This window comes from Apium graveolens, unplaced genomic scaffold (genome assembly GCF_009905375.1).
Source record: "Apium graveolens cultivar Ventura unplaced genomic scaffold, ASM990537v1 ctg5805, whole genome shotgun sequence".
NCBI classification, from domain to species: domain Eukaryota; kingdom Viridiplantae; phylum Streptophyta; class Magnoliopsida; order Apiales; family Apiaceae; genus Apium; species Apium graveolens.
This window is the reverse complement of record NW_027419108.1, coordinates 57,902-70,396: the sequence shown is the minus strand read 5'-3', so window position 1 is coordinate 70,396 and position 12,495 is coordinate 57,902. Positions and strand designations below refer to the sequence as shown.

The following is a 12,495-nucleotide window of genomic DNA, read 5'->3' as shown; positions in this document are numbered from 1 at the left end:
TTCATAAATATACATAAATCTGGTACATCAAAAGTTGAAAGCCTAGCCTATTGGTAGTTCCTACCTCAGCTATAGCGACATCAACGCCTATAGGAAACTGCGGAATGTTTCCTATCCGCTCGCGAATTGGGAGCTTGGTCCTGTTCATCTTGTCTATCTGATGTTGTGTGATGAAAGAAGAAAGCAAGGGTGAGCAGCAAGCCCACCAAAATAATATGTATAATGATTAATAATATATGAGCCTTCTCATAGTACTCATGAAAGTCTTGGTCAAAAGAAATGAACCAAGTTTGATATTTTAATGCGATGAAGTCACAAAATATTTAGTATATATACATATATACTTTTCAAAATCTTGGAAGTCCTCTTCCATGCATAATATGCACAAAGTTCCAGTTTATAACTGTATAAAAATATCGTTGCAAGGTGATCTAATATATCTAACCTTGTCTCAACGTTTTTCTGAAAATCTTTGTCATACATAAGATAATCATTTACTAGATATAAGTTTAAAAGATGAAGTTACAAGATACTCCAATATACTTATATCTTTTTCCAAATACTACTTGAACTACCACCGTTCAAGTTATAATTAATTTCAAAAGTTCATCACACTGATGAGACTACATAATAAGACTTGAATAAATTCAATCTTTGAAATATTTTGAAGGAAATGAAGTTATGATATACTTCATTAAGTCCCGATATATATATACACCTATATATATACATACGTTTCCTGAAAACCTCTGTCATGTAAAGTATGAACAGAATTGCAATATCCAATAAATTTGGAAAGGAAAGAATTTTGGCATAAACCTAATATCTTGTTGATCAGGCAAAGATACCAACTGGTACATCTAATATATGACCTAATAATTTCTGCAGCCAGATTTCTTGGCATGTTGTAGCCGTAGCTTCCACAAACTCAGCTTCACAGGATGACAAAACTACACACCTTTGTTTTTGTGAAACCCAGGTGATTAGCGATTCATCTAAATAGAAGGCAATGCCTCCTATACTTTTTCTGTCATCCAAGCTTCCTGCTAGATCATTGTCTGAATATCCTGACAGCAAATAATTCCCTCGCCCTTTTACATAGATCAAGCCATATACCAACGTAACCTTTATATATCTAAGAATTCTTTTTGCTGCATTCATGTGTAACTCCGTAGGCTTCTCCATATATTTGTTGACCACTCCAACTGCGTAAGCTATGTCTGGTCTTGTGTGAACCAAATATCTCAACCCTCCTATCATACTTTTAAATTCTGTGGAATCCACTGGACTGCCCCTTTCATCCTTGTGTAGCTGTAGTTTTGGGTCCATCGGGTACTAGACTGGGTTACAATCAGACATCCCTGTTTTTTCCAAAACTTTCTTTGCATATGACATTTATTTCACCTCTATGAAGCCTTCTCCCTGCTCGACTTCTAAACCCAGGTAATAAGATAGTTTCCCGAGATCACTCATCTCGAACTCACTACTCATCTGTCGTTTAAAAGTAAAAATACTCTCCAGACTTCTCCCAGTAACAAGTAGATCGTCGACATATACTCCAGTTAACAAATAGTTATTTCCTTGTCGTCTTGTGTACACAGCTTGTTCAAAAGGACACTTTATGAAACCCAATTTCTCCAGGCACTTATTCAACTAAGCGTACCAAGCCCGTGGTGCTTGACGCAAACCATACAGGGACTTGACCAATCTATAAACTTTTCCCTCCTGGCCCTCTATTTCATACCCCTCCAGTTGGCTCACATAAACTTCCTCTTGTAATACACTATTTAGAAATGCTGTTTTTACATCTAAATGATGAATTTCCCATTGATTTTTTGCTGCTAGAGCTAGTAATAGCCGTACCGTCTCCAACCTTGTAACCAGAGCAAAAACCTCTTCGTAATCAATACCGTACCTCTGCACATAGCCCTTTGCCACCAAGCGTGCATTATGTTTCACTACTTTACCACTAGTGTTTTTCTTTAACTTAAAAACCCACTTCAGATCAATAGGTCATTTTCTCGAGGGAAAATCTGTTAATTCCCACATTCTATTCTTCTCAATCGCCTCTATTTCAGCCTTCATTGCACTCCTCCAGACCTTTTCTTTTACTGCTTGCTTGTATGTGACTGGTTCATCCACCCCCAACAGTAGTAGCTCATATTCAATTTCAATCTCTTCAGTACTGTTGTATATGTCACTGAGTCGACTGGTTCTCACTGGTCCGCTATTCTCACTGTAGTTTTCTGAGTCATTGTTCTGACTTGACTGTTGAGTTTTTGAGCCACGTGATTGTGATGCCTGTGAGCCACTTGATTGTGGTGTCATCACGTCATTTTTTGCATCCTCACTTCCCTCATATTCAGTAGTGTCTTCGTTTACTTCGACCAGATACCCAACTACTATAAAACCACCAAATTCATGACATCGTTCTGCTTATTCTTCCTTCCACTTCCAAGTTTTAGCTTCCTCAAAAATGACGTCTCGACTTATATGCAAGCCCCTGTGTTTGGATCATACAATTGATATCCTTTCGTCCCAGGCTCTCTTCCTAAATGTATAACCAGTTTGCTCCGATCGTCTAATTTCTTTACATGGACGTTGGGCATCTTCATATGAGCAATACATCCGAATACTTTCAAATAATCAATTTGCGGTTTCTTCTTCGACCATGCTTTATATGGGGTCAATTCCGACAGAGCTCGTGTAGGTAATCTGTTCAACTTATAAACGGCATGTCTAACAGCCTCTCCCCACATATATGCTGGTATTTCTCGCTCTTTCAATAAACTTCGAGCCATTGCATCCACGGTTCTGTTTCAACGCTCTACCACACCATTATGTTATGGAGAATAGGTAGTTGTATAGTGTCAAGTTATTCCATCCATCTCGTAAAAAGTTGTGAATTCTTTTGAGCAAAACTCACCTCCCCTATCAGTTTTTAATACTTGTATCTCTTCCTTGGATTCTTTCTCAACCAATGCCTTGAATTTTTGAACATATATAGAGTTTCATCCTTAGCCTTGATCATGAAAACCCACATCACACGACTGTAATCATCAACAAAAAGTATAAGTATTTGTTTCCAGCCGATGTTGGTGGTGAGATGGGACCACCAATATCCCCATGGATAAGTCCTAGGCTCCTTGTAGTAGCATAATTAGTTTTGGAAGGGAATGGATGTCGTACTTGTTTTTCCAATAGACATCCACTACACGTTTCCTTTGGTTGAACCAAATCTGGAAAACCATATACCATCTTATTCCTGGCCATGAGAAGCATAACTTTGAAATTTATATGGCCCAGTCGCAGATGCCAAAGCCATGAGTTCTCCTCTGCCTTGGTAAATAAACATACACCTCTCTCTTCTCCCATAACCAACTTATACAATCTCTTATTAGTTCGTTTTACTTTTACAAACAATTTTCCACTCTTATCATAGATCCACAAGTAATCACCTGATAAGATCACCTTATTACCACACTCTGATTGTTGACCCAAACTAATTATATTGTTACAGAGCGTGGGAATAAAATATACCTCTTGTAAGACTCTTTCTTCACCGTTCTTACAAGTAAAGTGGACAGACCCTTTTCCTTTGATGTCTATTATGGACCCGTCCCTGAACTTCACCTTGCCTGTCACCTTTACGTCTAAATTCTTGAACTTTGATCATTGTCCGGACATGTAGTTACTGGCCCCATTATCTAGGTACCAAACATTTGATTCACCACCCGTACTGTTTGCATTTGACTTAATCAAGAATTAATTTTGATTCACCACCCGTACTGTTTGCATTTGACTTAATCAAGACACCACTTAATCTTGCACAAAAATCATCAAGCTGCTCTATTTCTCTCATGGTCATCGATCTAAACTCGGATTTAAGAGTTTGAGCTCTCTCCTTCTTCACTTTATCATCCCCTAGACATAGAGTTTTGATTGCATCCCATGCTTCTCTTGCTGTTTTCTTTTCAGCCACAGACAAAAGTATGTCCTCAGGGATTGCTTGATAGATCCCTGCGAGTGCTATTTTATCTGTTCTCTATTCTAAGCTCTCCTTGGGATCCTTTGGATCAATTGCGTCTCATACACCATGCGCTTGCATAAATACTTTCATCTTTAGGGCCCATGTCGTGTAGTTAGACTTTGTCAGCATTGGGTTTGTTAGTCTAATCGTGCTCTCCTTACTTTTGCTTGGCTCCATGGCTCTCCGTTTTGGCATACACTTGAACATCCACCAAGACACCAAAGTTCTGATAAGTGAGATTTTTAAGAGGGAATGAAATTAAGTTGGGCCACAAGTTGATAGGTAACCATGAAACTAATTGTACGTTTGTTAAGCGAACATACAAAATGATGTAGTCATGCATGATTGACAACATTAAATTACGGATCGAGGCAAGTATAATGTAGTAGTGATTATCGTCGTGATTTATAACATCGCATGTTTTTAATTTCTTCGTCTTAATATGCCATTTCTTTCCATCTAAACTTTACGTGATTAGTAGCTTGCAGTCTTGTGAAACGAGAGGGTATACATAATATTATAATTCCACAAGAAAACTTTTAGAAAAAAAATCTAAATCTTTTACAAAAATGATACAAAATATTCAATGTAATCATCCATTTAATTTGTAGTCATCTCTTCTATTATCTGGGTATATATACTACTCCCACAAGGCTTGAGATTTATACCGCAGCATCGTTATTTAAAAATACTTTGTAACTATACTTTGTAACTAATCTAGATGAATGGATCCTAAATTATATATAGGCCAAGTGTAAATTGGCTGACTCTAGTCTAGATGCTATTATCATTTTTTTCGGGTAATATCCACTATCAATTACCACTATAATTTTGGCCAAGCGAGCTGATTTTTGAGCGGGCGTAATTCAAGTCGAGTCGATTGTTTTAACTAATTGAGCCTAAATTTCTGTCCGAACTCGAGCCGTTTAATTTCATGAGTCGAGTCGAGCAGGCTCGTTTTAAACGAGCCAGTTTTAACGAGTCGGGCGAGCCGATTCGTTTAATTTTACTCTTATTCGAGCCTAAACATCTTCCCGAACTCGGCTCGTCTATTTTTACGAGTCGAGCGAAACCAACACGTTTAATAAAATGAGCCAAAAACTAATACAAATTAAATGAACCAGAACAGTATCACAAACAAAACTAATATGATATTAAAATAGTGAGAATATACAATATTTAATATATATATATATTAAATAAAACCGCAAAGAGAGGCTGCGTCATGAAATTTTTATAAATTCTGATATATACTAATATTATAAATTAGATAAAAATTAGTTTGAGCAGCTCTCTCGTCAAACACAAAACTAATAAAAAATATTATAGCTAGTTTACTAATCTGCACTTTGCAACGGCATTATAAACGTACTTTTAAATATAATAAATAAATAAAATTATGTACATTTCCAGTTTCGTATTGGTCATTATGAATAATAAATTTTGAGAAGAACTATCAGGTTTTATGAACTCTTCTATGATTTTCTTGCTATTGGAACTCTAGATTTCAACCTAATGTCTAAACTACGTTTTGTAGCGGTCATATAAATCTCAGACTGTTAGGAAATGAATAACACACGGAGGGAGGGTGAATGTGTTTTACTGTTTTTAAGCTTTTCTTGAATCTTTTATGGTTGAACAAAGTAAATTAAATCTTGTAGTAAAAATGTGTTCATGCAGAGATCAAGCTTGCAGAAAATAAAAGAACACAAATCTTCAAAACTCACTTAATTTTATATTAAAATTAAGAATATTTTGCTACAAAATTTCTAGGCTCTTTGTTGATAAAGAGCTTAGCTTCTACTTGAGAGAGTTACAAGATTTTCTTTCAAAATTGTTACTTCTGACTAAAGGACCAGTGATAACTTTACAATTCAATTAACTGCTGGTTTACACAGTGTACAATAAGACATGCTATTAGCTTTTATAAACTGTCACTTGTCATTTCCATTTATAGAAAATGATATCTTCTATTTCTGGCTTAGCATATCTTTAGCATCCCGTGGTTATCTTGATCTTCCTTCGTCAGTTATCTTCACCATTAATCTTGCACATCCTTCAAGCTGCTTTTTGTAGACTTGTCAATCCAGCTGTTTGGATTGTTTGTTGATCTTGGATATTGAACTGATCTGCAATTTTGTACTTTGAGATTTTACCTCGAGATCTCCATTTGGTCTATAGAGAACTTGACATCTCGATAAGTATATTGGCTTATCGAGATCTCTAATACTCCATAGCAAATTTTACCTGTAGAGGTCTCGGAGTTCTCTATAAAAGAATTTGGCTTGTAGAGATCCCTAGTCTTTATATCTTCACTTTGACTTATCGATAACTCTGAGTTCTCTAATGGCTAATTGACTTATCGATAACTTAGAGTTCTCTAGTCAAATATGACTTGTCGACAACTCAGAGATCTCTAGTGAATTTTGGCTTATCGATAACTCAACCCATTATCTGATTCCCTGAAAATCCGTTGTCTATTGAGGCGCCGTCTCTTACATGGATCAGACAACGATTAGAAACAGTTGTGTGAGTCATCACAGACAACGACCAACTATGAATCCCCGTTGTATTACAACCAGAACAAACAACGTCTTTCCATAAATTCTGCTGTAACAAGATTTATTAGACAAGTAATGTTAAAAAGTGTGTATGTGGTCACTAAGAGTTTTAGAATAGAACATAACACACAACCCTTAGTCAGATATATATATTGTCCTCCACCTTAACACACAATTCAAATGATAACCACCGTTGTATTACAACCATAACAAACAAGTATTTTCTATATATTCTGTTGTAACAAGTATACTTAAACAAGTTCTCTTAAAAATGTTGTGTATGTTCTTACTAAAAGTTTAGGAGTAGAACATAACGCACAACCCTTATTCTGATATATTTATTGTCCTCCACCTTAATACACAATTTTCAAACGATAAAATTTTATTGTCTTACAACCATACAGAGAACCCCTTTATTTTAAATTTGTGTTGATGGAATTGCTTCATACAACATTTTTTTATTACTTGGTATTGTATGATTTTGTTTTGCACTTATATTTTACTGTAGAAAGTGTTGTTGTGGTCTTCAAGGCATAATTCTTTTTATTTTTAATAGCATTGTCTGGACATAATGGATAATAGTTAGTTTTGTTCAGGCAATGGTTTTTTATTGTGTGAATCTTCTTTTAACAAGGTTTAGTTTTAAATAGCTTTGTTATATGTTATAAAACATGATGAGCTTGGTCTTTATAAGTGTTGTGTGAGACACAATATAATATGGTTATTGTATAACTTTATTGGCTAAAATCTCCTCAAACAATGGTTTTTCAAATTAAAATTAAACACAGCAACATTATAAAATGAACATGCCATAAAAATTAAAACCCAAACCATCATTCAGATTACAAGCAAATTGTCACCATTACACCAATATTTAACCATTGCAACCAAGAACCAACTTATAACCAAGTTTTATCTTAAAAAAACAAGACCATTCAAGAAGAAAGCAAAATATTTTCAGGACATATCCACAAAAACGCCAGTAATTAGAAACAACGTTTAAATAGAGTTAACTGCCATGACTAGAACTCCCAAATTTCAACACAAAATATGTTCACAACTCAAAATACCCAGCAGCACTGTATGCAAGTTCAAGTGGCATGCTTCTTCATGAAGTACTTTGCCCATTCAGTCCTTATCTCGTTTAGTTCTTTCATGCCATAACTTAGGTTGCTTCTGTGTAACCACTGAAACATGGATGTAAAAATTACATTTATTTACCACAATACAATTGGATATAGAAAAAAGAAAGATAACTATAACATTACCTTCTCATGAAATTTTAATTCCATATCGGCACAAATCTCTTTTATGTAACCCATTATAAACAAACCACAATCTTTGCTCCCAGTTTGGACAGGAACTCCCTGGAGAACATTAAAAACTTTATATATGTCTAGCTACACTATTCTTGTAAAATAGAGAAATCGATAAAATATACAATATTTACCCCCAGATTCTCCCAAGATATTTTCTTCTTTAAAAACTTCTTTGCTTTTTCCTGGTAGAGTTTGATGGCACTACGATAATATAATATAGATCAATTGTAAGTCATATTTGTATTTAATTATTAAAGTGATTGTAGTTGAAATAAAATTTTAATATTGTATTCTGTCCATTCTTCAGTTGCAATCCTGCGCTTCAATGGGTCCATACGGTAAACAGTTTGTGAATCTGGATTTACAGCCGTGAGCGTCCAATAATTCTTGATAATTTATGAACAACAAAATTTACAATAACATACAGAGATGATGATAAACAAAAAAACAATCTTTAAGTAAGGAATATATTATTTATTATAACAGGTACTAACACAGCATTATATGGTAGCAGGAAAATTTGTCCTGGTTTAGCATTCCTGCATCTGATAGATAAGGATTTTGACCTCTCTCCTAGACTACCACAACCAAGTGCGCCTATCATCCCAGGATCAACAAACGTTATCATGTCAACCATCTTGCGCTTTTTCAAATTCTCTTGCAATAAACTGTTAAAAATTGGAGATACTGATTATGACAAATTCAAAAAAAAACTCAATAAGTATTCATAAAGGCAACAAAACTTTAGAACTACGCTTACTTGATAAAAATGCAAATGGTGGACCCTGATATCTCACCCCCAGAGCATAAAGCGTGCACATCCGATAAAAACAGTGCCTTCTTAGCGGTTACTCCAAAAGCTTCTTGGCATAGATAAAAAGAGTTTACTTGTCCATCAGCCAGGGCATTTTTTGCCCAAAGCCACAGACGTTTCAAAACAGGGGGGTAATTCGCACCCATGTCCAATACATACTCTGGTTCCGGGACACAATCTTTTACCTTCTTCCATTTTTTCCCAGTAGTTTTCTTGCCTCCCTGAATTGAAAATATAAAAAGAAAATAGAGAATGCAAAGTTAAAGAAAGTTAACATGTTAAGTAATTGAAAATCTAAATTATGTTTTTATTCTTTACTTTTAAAAAACAACATAAGTTTCAAAAGAATCATAATATAAACAGATTTAATTCATTAATACGTAATAAATTAAAAACTGCATCATTATTAATTTAATTATCAAAGCTATTTCCAACATTTTAACAAAAATAAATATATGACAACCACCACAAAATCAACACTGAAATAAGGGAAAAAAATTATTATATATAAAACTGAACCAAATAATTATTCAACCTAAACATGAGAAATAATATCGCAAAAAACTTACCTATATATAGGCCCGATATTGTAAAAATTAGATTACTAAGTCCAAAAATATACTTGCATATATATATAGAGAAAATTTAACCTTTGGAGTTCCTTTCACAGCAGCAGCGCTTGTCTTCACTTCCATTATGAGGTTTCTCGGCCATGCAATATATGTTCCCACAGCTTGTTCCACCGTCACGATCTCATCTTGGATTGGGAAGGGAATCTTTTCAGATCCTTGGAGTACATGAGTGATTGAGACCCGTACATTTTCTTTTTCCAGTTGTTTCCCATGAAGAACCCGACACTTAGTATCAACTGTTGCATAAGCAACGATATTTGTCGGGGAGCCAATTGCTAATTCCCACTCTGTGCATCCTTTAACCTCCAACACCTCCTTATTATTAGGTTCCAGACACACATCCTCAACCAACATTTGATTATCCTCAACATCAACAACCTTGAGAGCCTCGCCATGTTCCTGAATATGTTCCTCGCCATCCACCAAAGGTTTCTCCTGAATATGTTCTTCAATATGTGTTTCCTTACCGATACCCACATTTTGAATGAGATCCAGTTTTTTCTTTACACCTTGCAAATCAAAGTCCTTCAGAATGTCATGTCCTCCCTTGGAACAACTTCCTTGCTGAGATCCAATATTTGGACTTAACCCAATTTCAATAAGCTTCCCTCCTATACCAGCTTTCAGCTTTTGAAACTCTGCAGCCCAAAAGGCATCTCGCTTTTCAACTATCATTTTTATCTCTTCTTTCAAAAATTTCTGAATACCCACTTGAATCCTCTCCTCTATTGTCCTACATGTCTTCTTCTGCCTTGGAAGATGAAAGTATGTAGACTGCTTCACAAAGCGCCCTTGTCCACGCACCCGCCCTCTGGGTTCACGGCTACCAAACACCTTGGTCAAGATATCATCACTGCCTTCCACAGTCACATCCCCTTCACTAACTCTTTGTTTCATTTTCCCCTAAAAATTTGATAAATAATAGAAGTAATTTACCAAAAAATAGATATTTGGTGATAAAAGAATATATTAACAACATAAATAAAAACTTGCAATCGCCTGAGCAATTTCTTAAACTACTTCTGACTTGAAGTTTCCATCTTTATCTTTCCTTGCTCGAATCCAGCTATCTGATCTATCTATCTCCATTTCAGGGTCAGCTTGAGTCTCCATCTGTGTGAACATGTTTAAAATATTATACAATATAATCGAAACAAAAGAATTGAAAAAAATTATATGATGTACGCGTGAAATAAATATGTTTCATGAGAACTAACCATTTCATGCTCTAGGTTAGAATAGCCCTTTCGAGAAATACAATGTGGATATAAATTCAGACTCCTCCTTAGTTTCTATTTTTCGTGGATGTCCTTGGAGAAAAAAACACATAAATGTTAGCAACATAGTTTGTTTCGCTAATTACTTATGCTACGTGGGAATTTTATAAATTAAAAAAGATTAAAGAAAAAACTCACTAAAAATTCATCAGTTAGACGACTTTAAAGAAAAATATCACAGTGTGCCTTCTCAATAAAGGAGTAGTCAGCCGGAGGAAACTTTAACAACTCAGGTTGATCTTTATTAGGAATGATATATTCAGTTATTAAACGATGTTTAAACTCCCTCCATTTATGGCATGCCGATTGCAGAACAAGCTTTCGTGCTGATGGTGGTATAATGTTTGCCATCTACGTACATAAATAAACAATTTTATTATCACATGTGTGTTAACTACAATAGGCAGTCATAATTTAACACAAGTAAAATTCTTGGTTTTGTAGATACAACTTCTTTTACCTGCACACAATCCCAAATCTTATTTTTTCTTTCTACCGGAACACGTAACCAACTGTCATACCATATCGGGGCTTTTGTTCTGGCAAGAACCCCAATATAAGACTGTATTTCTATAGCAGCATCCCCGTATGGCTCACCCTTTTTATTAAATAGCACCTCATGCTTAATTCCCAACATCTTACGCCTAACAATCCTATGCATCGTAACTGCTCTGCGTTTTAGAAGCTTAAGTCCCTCTTATTTGGTTGCTGTTTCTTCCACTCGTTTCCTTTTTTTAGATAATTTGCTACTCAGGTTAGCCCATTACTTATGCTACGTGGGAATTTTATAAAATAAAAAAGATTAAAGAAAAAACTCAGTAAAAATTCATCAGTTAGACGACTTTAAAGAAAAATATTACAGTGTGCCTTCTCAATAAAGGAGTAGTCAGCTGGAGGAAACTTTAACAACTCAGGTTGATCTTTATTAGGAATGATATATTCAGTTATTAAACGGCTTTTAAACTCCCTCCATTTATGGCATGCCGATTGCAGAAAAGCTTTCGTGCTGATGGTGGTACAATGTTTGCCATCTACGTACATAAATAAACAATTTTATTATCACATGTGTGTTAACTACAATAGGCAGTCATAATTTAACACAAGTAAAATTCTTAGTTGGTTTTGTAGATACATTTCTTTTACCTGTACACAATCCAAAATCTTATTTTTTCTTTCTACCGGAACACGTAACCAACTGTCATACCATATCGGGGCTTTTGTTCTGGCAAGAACCCCAATATAAGACTGCATTTCTTTAGCAGCATCCCCGTATGGCTCACCCTTTTTATTAAATAGCACCTCAAGCTTAATTCCCAACATCTTACGCCTAACAATCCTATGCATCATAACTGCTCCGCGTTTTAGAAGCTTAAGTCCCTCTTATTTGGTTGCTGTTTCTTCCACTCGTTTCCTTTTTTTAGATAATTTGCTTTTTAGGTTCTTAAAAATTCCATTCTTCTTTACTAATTCAGGGGATGAATTTCGAAGGCAAGACTCCACTGGCTTTTCCTTCACAGGTTCAAACACCGCCTTGTTCTTTTCTGGCGCCCTTGCCTTTGTTTTTAGTTCCTCTGTTTTGTTCTTCATAGGTTCAGACTGAATCGGCTTGCTCATTTTTCATTCCTCTGTCTTGTTCTTCACAGGTGTGGACTTAACCGCCTTGCTCATTTTCGGATCCTCTGTCTTTTTCTTTACATCTGCCTTGTTCTTTTTTAGTGCCTTGATAAGGTTTTCACTAGTTCTACGAGGATCAGATTTTGTTTTTCTTGAAGGCGCCATAATTAATCTGCACTTAAAACATTAAGTTTAATCTAATTGCTTCACACAAAGCCAAAAAAACTACATGAATATCAGTTGAATAC

The 12,495-nt window shown here is 35.3% G+C and overlaps 2 protein-coding genes across 2 annotated transcripts; both read right to left on the bottom strand.

Moving 5' to 3' along the window:
- Nucleotides 1-834: 834 nt before the first annotated feature.
- LOC141702857 (secreted RxLR effector protein 161-like) lies at nt 835-1,329 on the bottom strand. The gene has a single exon (XM_074506468.1). The coding sequence runs from the start codon at nt 1,327-1,329 to the stop codon at nt 835-837; it is 495 nt and encodes a 164-aa protein (XP_074362569.1).
- A 324-nt stretch (nt 1,330-1,653) lies between these two features.
- LOC141702856 (uncharacterized) lies at nt 1,654-2,801 on the bottom strand. Its single transcript, XM_074506467.1, has 3 exons — nt 2,627-2,801; nt 2,101-2,399; nt 1,654-1,986 (listed from the first exon to the last, which is right to left on the bottom strand). Exons 1-3 carry the CDS (start codon nt 2,799-2,801, stop codon nt 1,654-1,656), a joined length of 807 nt encoding a protein of 268 aa, XP_074362568.1.
- Between the last annotated feature and the right edge of the window lie 9,694 nt (nt 2,802-12,495).